This window comes from Labrus mixtus, chromosome 13 (assembly GCF_963584025.1).
Source record: "Labrus mixtus chromosome 13, fLabMix1.1, whole genome shotgun sequence".
NCBI classification, from domain to species: domain Eukaryota; kingdom Metazoa; phylum Chordata; class Actinopteri; order Labriformes; family Labridae; genus Labrus; species Labrus mixtus.
Window position 1 is genome coordinate 24,120,820 of NC_083624.1, and position 15,227 is coordinate 24,136,046.

The following is a 15,227-nucleotide window of genomic DNA, read 5'->3' on the forward strand; positions in this document are numbered from 1 at the left end:
CACACCACTTAGCAGCTGTATTGTTCATATCTCTATGATATGTAACAAATAATAATAATAATAAAAATAATATAATCCCTGCCTGTATCAGTTTAAGATTTCATATATTTTTATCATGAGGCCAACTCAGTGAAGAGAGAGTTCTGACATGTAAAGGCAAAGAGCTCAGTCAGTCACAAATGCCCAAATGTGTGAGTAATTTGAAACTTTATTTTTAGGTGAAAGCCAATGAGAGCATGTGTTTAAAGTATATGTTACAATCTTTTCCATGTACTTGATCTTTAAAATAAATATCTGGGGCTCCTCTAGCCAAGAGCATTAATTGACTTCTGCACACAGCAGTGGTGTATATTATTAATTACAAACTATTTAATTGAATTTTTAAACATGAAGTAGTTGGATAACGCTTAGATTGGCTACCTTAAAATTACATGAGTAGAACGTGATTTCTCAATCAATTAATCAATCTTTATTTGTATAGCGCCAATTCATATCAAATGTTATCTGAAGACACTTTACAAAAAGAGCAGGTGTGGACCAATCACTTCACCAAACAAAAAAAAAAGTTCAAATAAAACTTTAATGTGTCCTTGTATGGATAGTGGATCCTTCAGTTTTGTGTAGCTAGCATTCATATCGGCTAAAATGTATATGCAGCAGACTGCAGCCATTTTCTTTCACCTTAACTAACCTCCTGAACTCAAGTCCCCCTCTGAAGCACTTCAGTCGGCAGATGATAAGTTTGAAAGCTATTCCAGGATTGGTATCAGCGTGTGAGATGGCGCGGCACACATGATTCCGTTTTCAGTGTTCAACTACTTGGAAATTGCTCGCTGCATTGCACTGATCATGAACTCAATGTATTATGCATTCTCTGTACTTGAACTTGTGTTTGGATACTGTCCTACTTTGTTAAGAGCTTTTGGCAAATAGTATAACATGTGTCCTGCTTCTAGGGAGCCTTTGGTTCATTTCTTGTTTTTCTTGAGGACTGGTCCACTGACATAATAAAAACATGCAAAGTAGGTCAGACCTGACAAATACAGGAAATGCATGTATTTGTCATAGGGCTGATGTTTAATTAGGCCACATTAAGTGTTTACCTAATATTGATAGCAGAGAACACATTTTTGAACTGCACTTTTTTAGTTAAAAAAAACACATGTTAGATTAAGAAATACAAATGAAGCATTTTGAGCATGATCAATTGATTTTCAGCAAACACATTTGTAATGTTCATATTTCTAACGCAACAGATTTTTACACTGCAGAGAAAGGGTGCATGTATCAGTATTCAGTAAGAACCAGTCACGAAGCTCTAAAGCTGCCTCTCCTGCAATTTGTCTAAACATTGTCGTGATGTCGATGCTTCTAGCCTTCTAAAACCTCATCTCAGCTCTTCAAAAGGCTCCTTTTCATTTTCAGACGGAGCAGAAGTTGGAGGGAATGAATGCAGTGCTTTTCTGCCAGTGTGATTCAGACCTTAGATGACCTGCTTGAATAGCACATTAGCTGTATGCAATGCAATTTACCCGGTTTCAAAGGTTCAGTGTTCTATATAGTCTGCAAAAATCCTTTTTGGGTCAATTATCTGCAGATGAAAGCAACACGGTTTTATTATACCGTGTTCCGACCAGGAGACAGACAACCCTCCTGGAACCAGGTGCTTGCATAAATTGTACAATTTCAGGCTTTGCAAAGTGCCTCAATTATTTGTTGCTTAGTGAAGTAAAAAGAATATAGATGTATAAATTAAAAACCTTTTTAATTTACATAAAACTAAATTACATAAAAGTTCAATTTAAATTTGCCTGGGTTTTAATCTGATGAATAGACTGGTATCTAAAAACGGTGACAAAGGTAATTTTGCAGGGATTTGTGACAGTTCAAAATGATGGTAAAAAGCAGACATACCTTTAGATTAAATGTACAGCATTTACATTTCAGGACTGAATTTTAACATGGTGTATGTTTTTTCCTATGCAAGAGTTAGAGATATGGGTAGGTAGATATGAGCTCCATGTGTACAACAGAGTACACTTGAATATTTAAACTGCATGGTGACCGTTTATTTATTTCATGAATATTGCTTTCAGGTTTAATATGGAGATATTAAACCTGAAAGCAATATTCATGAAATAAATTCCTATGCTTTTCCTCTTTTTTCAACATTATCAAAGCTAGGTGTGTGCGCCTGTGAATTCAAAGAGACAAGGTGTGAACAGTGGAGAGGGAGAGCAGATTTGTGAACTCTGTGCGACCTCTGAGCTCCTTTGCAAGTTGGTTCTATAGAGCAGTTCCAACCCATTGATATCAGCACTCTATGGCTTAAATAATTCATCAGAAAATCTCAGCGCTACCTGATTCTCTGCAGATACTGTACTCCTGGCATTTGATTATGATGAGGACTTGCAGAGTTGCAAAATAGCATAACCACCAGTTCACCTGGAGATAAATTAGACAGAATACAAAAGGCTAAACGGAGAGCAGCAGATTTTTCTGAATGAATACATGGGGAATACTTTGTTTTCCCTCAAAAAAGCAATCAACTTCTTTGTTAAGTTGTTCACGCTGTAAGTAGGAAAAGTGTTCGATTTATCGGACGACATTACAGTGTACCGCTGCTTTGCAAAAACCTGCAGGAGTGGAAAATAAACCGCATGACGTTAAGCTCCAGCTTCTCTTAATTCAATGCAGATCATTCATATGAGATGTATTTTAAGCTAATGATGTGTTTTAATGTAATGCATGTTGGAGAAGGCTCAAAGGCATCCGAAGCAAAGCTTGTGAAAAATGTTTCACACTATGATCAGCTTTGGCTTTCTGCTTGAAACGGATAATATTAGCATCAAAATGTTTTTTTTTTAAGGAGACTGCATCAAAATGAGAGAACTATAATGCAAAGTGTCTCCCTGCACAGCATCACAGTGTCAGTTTGTTGACTTTCAGGGGAAAGAAAAACGGCTACCCTGAACTCCTTGTTGCTGTGAGCATGTTTTAAACGAGGTTTCTTCCCTCCCGCAACATGTGAGATCTGGTGTCCCCTGGGCTAAAATTGATCTTTTATGGACATGAAACAAGAGCTGTGAAAAAAAATATCAAAGAGAATATCTGAATCTGATAGCGAAGAGACGAGGAAATCACTGGCTTTGTGAGTCTGAACATGAATATGTACTGCATGAGAAATGATGGCTTTGGAACATGCATAGAGATAGCGCCAAAGGCAAACTAGCTGACTGTCCGTAGTATGCTTTTCTCCATTGTTGGGATGGACTATGAAAGATGTATGTGCAATTTAAGAATAGGTGGCATAAAACTGTATCCCAAACAATACCACAAAATGCCACCTGAGAAGGACAAAAAGCTCATCAAAGTTCAAGTAAAAAGTGAAACAACCTTGTCTTCTCAAAGCAGCGCATCAAACCTGCTTTGAGGTACTACTTTGCTGTTCTTGTTTACTGCTCCATATCTACGCCTGTCATTGACATCAACTCATACATTGTAATATTCTCTCTGATGTGACTCCTTTAAAAGAAAATCTGTGTGAGACAATTCAACTCTGGCATCTCTGTGCACGGTTTGCTTCACAGTGAATTATCTATAATTTCAGTTTGTGAAACATCCACTAAGAGTTCTGTAAACTTTTAATAATGTTAACAACAGTGAAAAAGAAAAGCTGCTATGTTTTGAACAGGATTTCAGTGTCAGTGTGTGTGATGTAACTACATGTCGAATCACTCATGAACCACTGTCGCCTTTTTGGAAAGTTCCCACCTTAAATTTAATCTCTGCTTATGTTTTTCTTTTTTAAATACTTAAAGCAGGTGTGCAACCTGGTTTGTTCCTTTCCATGATACCTGTCTGTGAAAGGTCCTCTACCCTGGAAACTACCAGAAATGATTTATTTATGGTTTTTAAGGTTTGATCACTTCATTTCATAGACCACAAAGTGTGCACTACATCTTCCAAATCGATAAAGAAAAAGATGCAGCACATCGTTTGATGATGTAATTTCTCATTGTCTACTGTGCTGATATAAAACAATGCCATCACAAAGAAAATCCATCTCATTATATTCACAAATGATCTCTTCTTTGATGTAAATGTGCATTTAGATACAGATTTAAGAATCCTAAGGGTTTCTGTGGTAAATATAGGATCGTCTCAGATCTTTCTATACTTATTTTTGTATCATTGTTATGTGATACAGACGGATGCCCTCCTGTTCACAATTCTAGTAGTTAATAGTAAAAAGGAAACCAGAGCTCTTTTCAACAGTATATGTTCAGTTGTTGAATAAAGCTGGCTGAGGTGGCTCCTCAGAAGTGGTTGAAAGCTCTCATAAGCATACCTTTGAACTTCACTGTTGAGTGTTTTTAAAGGTCAGGGAGGAACATTTCTGCACATGTTCTGTAACTTTAAAACCAGACAGAAATATTTTCAAACCAATCTGCAAATTAAACAACTTTGACTTTTATTCAATCCATGTAAGGACAGCAGAGATGCATTTTGAAACAAACAACAAACATGGTATTAATCCAGTGCAGTCAAGATAAGACTTTTTTTTTTTTTTTTTAACTGTCAGCTGGTTGATAAAACGTTCACCTCCGTGTGAGATAAGGCCTCAACTGACTCCTCAGACTGTAGTGACTCTCATGACCAGCTCTCTTGTGCTATTGCTGGGTTGGCTGCGGACCTCCGGCTGCCTCAGCTGACTGAGGAGGTGGAGGATGTTGTAGGGACAGTGTTGGTCTGGCACCGTGCTGCCGCTGTTTGGGTCCACATGTGTTTCCAGTCCCCCTGGTACTGCGGTTACCACGGTTGTAGAAGTGGAGCCAGCAGCTGTAGAGGCGACCACCATCAGCGAAGAGGTGGAGGTGGACACACCTAGGCCAGTCTGAAAGCCCGGGCTGGGCTGAGACACAGTTCTTTCAACAGCGGTGTCCTTCAGGTCGCCGCTGTCCATCGACTTATCATAGTTCAAGACTTTCCACTGCTGGTTCACGGCCTGCCAGCGGTGGAAGATTCGAAACACAGAGGGTCCCTCGTGGATGATTAGTGCTGTGGAGATCAGAGCATCAATTAGACGATGTCAGTGTCTGGCAGCAGACTTTTATGACACTACAAAGTGATTTATGCCTCTGCAGTGGTAGATTCACTGCGTTAAAGCCTGCAGGAAGTTATAGTTTGGGGAGCAGCAGAACAAAACAACTCATCTCAAGTACTGCACCATAAGCCTAAGATAAGATCTCTATTTCTTTGAAAAATGGTAGACATGGAAAAACTTCTGATGCAGCAACACTCACCACTTTTGTTTTAGGTTTAAACGATGGATCCAGTCCCTGGGGTTGTTCGATAACATCTTATCAAAGTTTAAAATTGCTTATTGATTTGGTTTCATTGAACTTAGTATCTGGAAAATTGAAATCAATCTGTGACAATAGAGGCTCTGACACCAACATTTTACTCCTTTTCATGTAGAGGGACGTCCTGTAAGAATGAGATAGTTTCTCATCTATTCTTTTCTATTACATATTGATGATGATCTTACCATCTTCACTGCTACAACATATACATAGAGCCTTTGGATTTAAATTGGTTATGCCTTTTATTCATGTAAAGGTACAAAGTTGTGCTCTAAATCTAAGAGCTTACATATGGCTGGAATATTGTGAACTCGACATAGGAAGCTGACTTCTAAATATGGAAATCTAATCATTCCCACCATCTTCTATATTTACATAGTTCATTGAAAAAGCCCGGTCTCTCCTCTTCAACTCTGTTTCTCTCCCACTCCGACTTTGTGCATGAGGGAAAGCCGGGGCTTTGCTCTTTACCGTCTGCCAGGTGACAAGTTAATCTCTGTAAAGAGCAGAGTTAATGACTCGGCAGTCATTCATTGCCACCAAACTGGAGACAATCAATCTGCTTTTCCTCTCATCCCCCTGTCTGCTGCTGTGTCACTTAGACTTTTCCTAATGTCAGATGCCATCACACTGCCTTTCCAAACATGCGGCCCCCTGGGCTGCAGAGGACAGCAGGCTAAAGCAGATTCTTCAAGTTACTGGACCTTAAGTCTACCATGGTGTTCAAAGTGCTCCTGAACTTTGTGCTGTAGTTATTTTATTAAAGAGAGAAACATACTTTAATCTTTGCTACAGAAACCACTCTAGTAAACTGAATTCATGTTTTATTGATAAAGACAGCTTTCAGAATGTCATCACCTTTATTTTAGTTACTGTTGTTTAGTGAATTTTACAAAAATGTTTTGTGCAATACAAATTTAAAGCCAGTGTCTTGAGAAAACTCCACACAGTGAATATGGATATGAATTAGTTTTGGTTTAGTTTATAGATTTGTTGTATTGATCATCAATAGTTCAGGGCAGTCACAATAATTTGTGCTCAGCCAGTGGGTATACTCATTGATTCTGCTGAACACCTTTGGCATTTTATTTGTTTTGCTTGTTGAATGCACAATGAACCCCAGACTTATGTGACCAGACTGGATACACTCATTTTAAATCTTTTTTTTCTAGTACCCACACTCTTTCCAAGTGTAGTTAAAAAAAACACTACACATATTAAACCAACGTGAACTCTAGCTCCTCACCGATGCAGACGACATCCATGAAGCCGTACATGCCGTAACAGATCTGGAAGAGCAGATCTTGTCGCTGCCAACGGGCGGACGGGCTGAAAGACGACCACACAAGCCAGGAGATACTTGCCATGAGGAAAAGGGAGCCCAAGATGGCTGCTGCTATCTGAACTTTTTCAATCACTGTCAGCGAGATGGCTTGCCACTGCAGAGAGACACAGACCACCATCTGGGTAAGCTCTTTTTTTTTTTTTTTTTTTCATTTCTCTTAACTTTAAAGACAGTTGAAAAAACACATTGTGTGACAAGGCTTAGAACAAATGTTTAAGGAGAAACTTGTCAATGGGTACTATCAATCGCAAAAAAGCACCTTTTAAAACAACCATATTCTAAGTTAATGAGGCTGATTATCACATTACCAAACTGTTAAATAAAAATAAAGCAAAATTAAAAAGTATACATGTGAATACAAAACGCTTGATTTACTTTATCTGGTATTTTGTTTAACATCATAACGTATAGATTAGGTGATGATACAGCTGACTCCAGGTATATAGAGGAGACAGTATTTCATATATCAGTGCTGCCTGATGATAACTTCCCCCCCAAAAAATCCATGTGTAATCACAAAGGAACCTATCATGTCACCAGTGTCTAAAACTGAGAGAAAAGATGTTTCTGTAATCTTTCTGTTCTACAGATCAGACAGAAAAAGGCGTGTTTAATTCAAGAACATCATTCCTTTTATGCTGAATTCTTCTCTTTATCATCAGTGCACGACACGATTCACAGTGTGTGATCCCGGAAAATGGTGTTTGGTAGTTTTGTGCCAAATTAAATTTGAAATGAAAACCAAAAGTGGTTCTAAATGAGTCCCAGAGGAGGGAGGCCTGGAGCTATCTTCCTATTTGCCAAAACACTCCTAAAAGTCCAGAAAAAAACAGATATGTCAGTACTGATTTTTCTTTCATCAAACTTGTAACCTCCTAGCTCCAAGGACTTCAAATCACTGTTACTCATGAAGTCCCTTTCCTTTTAAATATCTCAAATGCCGACCCCTATACCAAGAGCTCACCTGTAGTGGGTTCTTGGTGCTAATGGCGATGACCTGATATTTGTAGTAGCAGAGCTCACAGGCCCAGGATCCTCTCTCGCTGATCCACTTGATGAGGCAGGGCTGGTGGGTGCAGCGTACTGACCCACAGCACCGACATGGGCTCAGGAGCTCCCCCTGTAGGACAGAAGCAGAGTCTGTCAGTACAGGCAAACCAAGACCTGAGTGTCCCACAGTAAAGTTCAGTTCAATACATATATATGTTTTTCATTTAGACATTGATTACAAATCTTTTTTGAAGAATATGTGCTGCTGCTGCTGGGGAATAGGACATTTACTTTCAATGCAGTGCTGTGATAAAAATAAAGAGACGTTCTGCACTAATGCACACTGGCTTACATTTTGCATTAGAGGCACCTAGAATACAATGAAACAAAAACCAAAAACAAGAATGTTTGGCTCTGACTTCGGCTTAAGCGTGGACTTTATAGTGATTTGTGATTTTTTTAAAAAAGTATATCCCTTCAGCCATCATCGACCAGCTGACACATTCTTTTTCTGCGGCCCCTGCAAATAACCCCTTTTTTCATGCAATATTCTGCAGGTTATATCATACGTTTTTATTTCTTTGCAGTTCTTTGTGCTCACTTATTGATTTTTTTCGGAGAGATTTTGCATGCACAGTTAGCCAATCTAACACAACACACGCACACACAGGATACACACAGCACTGCACAGTCACATTACAGCAGAACACCAGTTCAGGTGTGAAATGGGAGCTTTGCCTCACACCTAGTTGACAGACACAATGCATGATTACCAGTAGCTTTGAAAAGGGGAGGATTAGTCACTGAAGCTTCTGTCAGAGAGCAAACCTGCAAAAAAAGCTGCAAAATACTGTGCTGAAGGTATTCTGTTACTGCACCTGCTGAAGGGAATTTGGCTGTCACATATGCATGAATATTTTTTTGTAGTTCTAAATAAATGTTACTTCAAAAGAAACACATAATTTCCCCTTTAAGTCATTCTTTCACATCCATTCTCCTTACTTTCCTTTTTAATTTGCAAACTGATCTTTATAAAAATCCTTGTAAATGTACTGGTCCTGCACCTTTCACCAACAAGGTCGTTTAAAATAATTTACATAAGACATGAATGTAATTAAGAAAAGAAACACATGACATTTTAAAAGGACTGAATAAAAAATCACAGTGGAGTTGCAATGTGGTGCAAGATCTGAATAAGATGGCAAGAATAAGAATAAGAAGTCTTAAAGCCTGTTTCAAAAGAACTGAATGTTGCTTCTAGCTCTTTTGGCAGTTTTTTTTCTCTCCCCAGATTTGAGGTGCCTTAAAGAGAACACAGCTTTGTAATGTGTAGAATACTTTTGGGACAACAGGCAGACAATACAGATTATATTATATTTGGCCCTAAAAACAAGTGCTAATTAAGCGCTTTGTAATCCTATATAAGTATTTAAAAAAACAGTGTTAAGAAACCAAAGTTAAGCAGCCGAGAACTAGATGGATGTGGACCTTCCCTTTGTCTTAGTGAGGACTGCAGCAGTTGTCTGATCGACCCTTTACAAGGACATGCAAAGACAGAGATACAGTCGTAAAAGTTAGTTATTCTTTGGCTTAAGAGATCCATTTGTTTCTGTTGGAACTGCCCAGAGAGGTGTAGAATATGTGCAGAAGTGCTAATGCCATCCACTTGAAAATACAGCCCAAAGGGAGAATAACAAAAAAAAGAGGATTTTAAATGTGACACAAATGTCTTCCAAGGTTTTAGAGTTAACAGAGAGACACATCAACTAAAGTGACATTAAGAAATGTATCAAATTGGCATCAATAGCTTTTTACTTAACAGCAATATGTGCTCAGCTCAATCCTTGACCAGCAAATATTCTTACACCCTATTCAGCCTGAGGAACAAATTTGATTTATAAGCTCTAACCCTGGCCCAGAACTCATTAAAATATATTACTACTCATGTCAGATCCGATATGATGACCCAAACGATAGAGTCCAGCACTCTTTTAAGGTCTTGACCCGCCGTTAAAGAAACCTGGATCTATAAAATTCAAAGCCTGACCTTCTTGTATATAAGCTTTAATCTTAATGAGATTGAACAAAAGCCCTGTAGAGAAAGAAAAATAAATTAGCCAACCCCTTCTGCAGCAAGAGAGCTCTCTTCTATAATCTGAGGCATTCACTCTCTAAGCCATAGTATTTTTAATTCAATATTGAATATGAACCGTGTCCCTATCCACCCTGAACATGGCTTAGAAATTGTAGAAAGAAAATGCAAAACGCAGTGAGTTTCCAAATTATTTGTCCGCGCTGTCATTATGCTGACATCTCTGACAGACAGAGCAGCGCCCTAGTAGAGGAGAAAGGAAGAAGAAGCAGGGAGCTGGAGGAGAAAAGGCCCATCCACAGATGGCCAGGGTGGGAGTGTATTGGCAGGAGCACTAGAACACTTCTGCCGTGTCCAGTGGGACTCGGACCGCTCACTGTGACTGGGCTGATTGCAGCCAAGAGCTGAAACCTAGATCAGTCCAGTACAACTGAGGCTGGAGAGAGAGTAAGAGAGACTGATAACAAATGTGGCATTACAGCCCACGCATACAGAAAGTGATAACTAAATGTCCTTTTGTTGATCAAACAGCAAATATCATTGAAAAAATAACACAACAGAAGATTGTCTTTAAAAAAAAGTATGAAAGCTTGGCTGAGATATTCTATTTCTCTGATCTCCATTTTCCTTGAAACACCTCAGTGCATCTTATTAAATTATTGGATCATCTCCCAATGTATATAATGACATGAAACTAAATAAGAGATAGCTACTCACATTTATTAAGGATCTGCAATCAATGAAAGTGGACCCCATTAACTCAAGGAGAAGGGAAATTGTGGTTAAATAAACCAGCTCCCAATGAAACTGAATAAAGCTCTTTTAATAGCCATTGACATTAGAGCCTCATATAATCCTTTCATAAGAACTTGCCATATTGAGTCATCAGAAAAATTACATTGAGTCATATTACTTTAAATTGATTTACCTGTAATGAGCGTGAATAAAACCTTTGCTAGGAGCGTGCTATTCATTGCTTATTTTACAGGAACCATTAGGCGCACAGTGACAGTTACAGGCTCTTTCAGAGTAATAAAATAGAGGAGCTACGAGAGTTTAAAGATTAAAATGATGAATTAACACCTCACATGACTTTTCCAATAATAATGTAGTGTGCTTATGTAACTTGTTTGTAATCTATTCCCAACAAATGGCAGAGGAGGCGTCCAATGATTGATAAGGAGAGCAAAGTGCCTCTGCTCAGTGGGGCCATATAGAAAGAATGATGCTAACTTGACCCCTCAAGGCTTCTCATTGTGCTTCAGACAAACAAACTGTGCAAGTGCATTATCTGTGTTGTGATTTAGGAGGGGAAAGCCAACATTTTTTCAAAGCAGCGGGGACTCACATATTCTCAACATGCCACTGAAGTGAGGACAGGACAGTAGAAGCATCAGCCCTAAAGGGCACTTGGATGTAATAGTGCATGACACTTCAGGAGAGGATGCCACATGCAGGGTAATACTTCATGACTTTTCTTTGGATATTTCTGTATTAAATCTCTTTTTCATAAGCTTGTGCACGACGTGACTATTTCCTGAAAATCTCTTGAGTGTTTCAGAGAAATAGCTTATTCTTCGAGGGGCCAGGTCAAGCTCTAGTCTGAAAGCACAAGTTTGAATAAAGCAAATGCCCCTGCAAAGCATCTCGCTGACCTTAAATGCAAACAGTAACAGGTTGAAATACGTCTCTAGCAAACTGTCTATAAAAGATACATGAATAACCCCGGGTACTGCTCTAAAAGACACATTGCTTTCTTACTTATACTGCTTACAATGTGTGCATAATTACAGAAGCAGTCTACATTTACATCTTGTTTTCATCTATCTGAAAACAAAACTCTAATGTCCATATAAACTTGTTAGCTGCAGCATTCTGTCCTGTACAAACTGGCCTTTAAATGTTATTGGAAAGGAGAAAATCTGTAGTTTTTGTTTGTGCTAACATAAGGAGGAATATCTTACCTAAGACTTTGTCTTACAGACTTCTGGCCTTTGGATGCACACATTTGTATTCAGTTTTGTATGATTCATATACTGTATGAGAAAAAGCTGCATTGCCTATCCAGAAAAACAACAGTAGTTTGGTTGCAAAATACTAAGGGCACCTCAAAGAAAAAACTACCTCACATTTAATCACCAGAGTACATTTGTTTTTCACTGGCTGCTTCTGTCAGAGACTTAGTGTCTTGTTCTAGTGGGATACTCAAGGAAAGAAATGTCTCTGCTCCCTTCTTTACTCTTACTCGAGTATCTCAGACTCGGAGAAGGACATGTTTTGGATGTTGGTTGTCAAATGATATACTGGCTGCCTTGGTCTATGTGACATCCTGAAGGCTTAAAGAGAACAGAGGATAACTAATGTCCTCGCTGCCTGTATCACACAGTGACACAGTCCACTCATCTCTCTTTTCAAATGGAGCCTCATTCTCCTTGTACCCATTTACACCTCAGCAGATCCATATCTGGACTTCACCCAAGCCAACAGCAGAGATGACAGGAAAAGGAAGAACGCTGATAGATAAGAACTTGAATAATGATAAGACGGCCCCAATTCAAGTGCTATTGACTAGCTGCAATGTCTCAAGGAGGCATCGATGAGACGAGTCGGAGGAGGAAGCCATGGGAAATACTGCAAATTTTCAAGCCGGTAATTCATATGCACTGCGGTGTGCCGACTATCTGTGGAGTTTCTGGAAAAAAAGAAGATCAGGCCTTGTTTTCAATCTCCTAAGTAGACCCCATGTCAGTTATAATTACAAAGTCTGGGCTCAGAGGTGGATTGAAGCACAGAATTGCTCTTGGAGTAATTAGTTGATGAAACATAGAGAGATTACAGGCCATACACAGTGCAATGACCGTGAAATGATATCATCTATCTGCTGCTTTTGTAAAAAGTAACCATGAGTACGGACTACCAGATACAAAGTTATGTTCTGCATACTCAGTTATCTTGCTTCACATTTCTTCCAACGTCCCTACCGCCATTACTAATTGGCAAGGTGTGACATATTCGTCAATGTGGTTTCAAAGGCTCTGTCAAACAGTGTAACTAATGTGTCTGTAAATTGCCAAGTGCCAGCTTCTCTTTTAAAGTCTAATATTATTTATTGCGGCACACCTAAGCCAGCTTCTCTCAGATTTCTCCTCTTCTGATTGATGAAGTGTGACATTATCATCGATATGGCCCCAAAGGCGGAGGCACGCTGTGTGATTTGCTTTGCGGCTCTTCCCTTCTGTTCTGTGCACATTATCATTATTACTTTTTCCCTCTATCGGCTGGTTGGGAGCACCAAGTGAGAGTTATCATTTGATTTTCTTTTTTTTTTTCACACATGTAATGCGTCAATATGAATTCACAGTGTTTGGCTATAACGAGTTGTTACTGCATCTTGGTGTATCCTCCACACTTGTCAACCATGGGGATAAGGTCTTTCATTATCCTCCCACTGTGAGCTATAGTTGTCTTTTTAAGCCAGGCAAAGGACTGACTGCAGGATGCAGTAAGATCCCTCTTCAGATGGCTCTCCAGAAGCTATTGTCCTCACTGGAAAGGCAGCTTCACAAGGGAAGCCCAGTTTTCTGAATATTAGGGTGTAACAGTCAAATTACTAGTTTGGTCAAAAAGCTGCTTGGAGTGCAATGAGTTGATGGATTCTGTTTTAACTAAAAATGTACCAAAAATATTGATGCCTCTCAGTTATAGGAGGTGTAAGAGTATAATTAAATATTTTTCTGTATCAAATGTAAACTTCTTTGATTAGAAGAAATATATTTTTCTAAGATTTAGAAAAACATTTTCTCCTTAACTTACATGTTCTGGTCCTTGGAAGCAGATCCGACACACAGGCGTCCTGAAGCCACTCTCAGTGTAGCTGGTGAGGGAAAACCTCTCCTCCAGTTTGCCCTTTGAGCAGTCATCAGAGGAGCTGCTGCAGCCACGCAGGGCCGCTGACAGCTCTGCAGCATCCACCCAGCCCGACACCGGTCGCTCTCCACCCGGTGGCCCGGTGGCTCCCGCAGAAGGTGGGGCAGAGCGGTCCTCTGCGTACTGGTGGCTCCGCGTTAACGTGTTGTTGTTGTCGGGTACTGTGACGCCTGTCTCATGGCTTTCCGTAGTTTGGCTGCTCATGGGGGTCAGCGGAGGCAGCGGTGTTGGTGGTGCCGGTGGCCCGAGTAGGAGCACCCTCAGGTCACCGAGCAGAACGCAGCAGCGGCTCTTTAGCATGCCCTGGCTGCGCAGCATCAGGCTGTCTCCGGCCACAAACTCAAAGCACCGTGCAAAGGTGCTGGACGAGATCAGCATGTACTGTATGTATCCCCGGCATGAGCAAAACACTTGTTCATATGTGGACGGGTGGGAAAGTCTGTTTTCCTGCGATTTTTTGGGTTAAAGCAGACTTTATTTTTCTTTGTTAAAATGTTATAATTGAAAGTATTTTATTGTCGTCCCTCCAGAATGTAAATCCAAAAGGCAAATAAATCCCATCGATGCAAACAAGTGTCTGAAGCCATTAAGTTCAATAAATGGAACAGCTAAAAGAGGAAAGTCAAATGTTAGATTGATAGGAATATGCATTCAAGTAATAAGGCTGTGTGCCCACTGTCATTTCATGGCCTTAATAGTCTGGCAGCTCTGTACAACATAAACTATCTCGACAGGCTTCTCCCTCCAGATTCACGACGAGCCCAGAAACCCCAGAATCAAATCTGTCTTCGGTACAATGGACTGTTACAGACTACAAAACAAAATGTCAGCGCTCACTCTTAAAATGCAATGTTCTAACAACACATAATGCATAATACACATTTGATATCAGCAGAGCTCATATTACTGTCGACGTCTTGAAAGGCTTTCAAGGCAATCGATGGCGTGCCATGTTAGGAAGCGAAATCTGTCTTACCTGGCGAGCTACCCCGATGTCTACGACTCACAGTTTCGGGATTTTTCTCATAGATCTCCAGCCAGACTGCAGGTCGCTGGCAAGTCTGTGTGAAGCTTACATCCCCAATTATCGAATTTCCAATGTCCAGGGGGAAAAGCCGATGGGTTTAAATCTCCGTTATAATCCAACACGATTGCCGGACTGTCCTGCTCTGGGTGAAAGCATCCGTAGCCCCGGATTCTCCTGTGATCATTGGCTGCTGAATCGGTGCTGCAGCTTCAGCACCATGATTCCTGGGACAGCTCCCAGACGCCACACGTCACCGCAGCGCACGGTGATGCAGGCAGCTCACTCATTACTACAAGTGTGGACTGAGACAAATACACAGAGAGATGGTTGATTACTTGTTTAAGGCAAGCAATTTATCATTATAGAAGAAGTCGATAAGTTAAAGGCGACATTAATGTGTATTTTCCTTTAATCATGCAAACCGAAAGCAGAAAATTAAGTTAATAATCAATAATTAAATAATTCAAGCACAAGGCAAAC

At 39.9% G+C, this 15,227-nt stretch overlaps 1 protein-coding gene across 1 annotated transcript; it reads right to left on the reverse strand.

Moving 5' to 3' along the window:
• Window positions 1-4,457: 4,457 nt before the first annotated feature.
• Window positions 4,458-15,044, reverse strand: marchf4b (membrane associated ring-CH-type finger 4b). Its single transcript, XM_061054285.1, has 5 exons — window positions 14,697-15,044; window positions 13,607-14,328; window positions 7,676-7,831; window positions 6,613-6,805; window positions 4,458-5,061 (listed from the first exon to the last, which is right to left on the reverse strand). The coding sequence occupies exons 2-5, from the start codon at window positions 14,096-14,098 to the stop codon at window positions 4,637-4,639; spliced, it is 1,266 nt and encodes a 421-aa protein (XP_060910268.1). The 5' UTR covers window positions 14,099-14,328; window positions 14,697-15,044; the 3' UTR covers window positions 4,458-4,636.
• Between the last annotated feature and the right edge of the window lie 183 nt (window positions 15,045-15,227).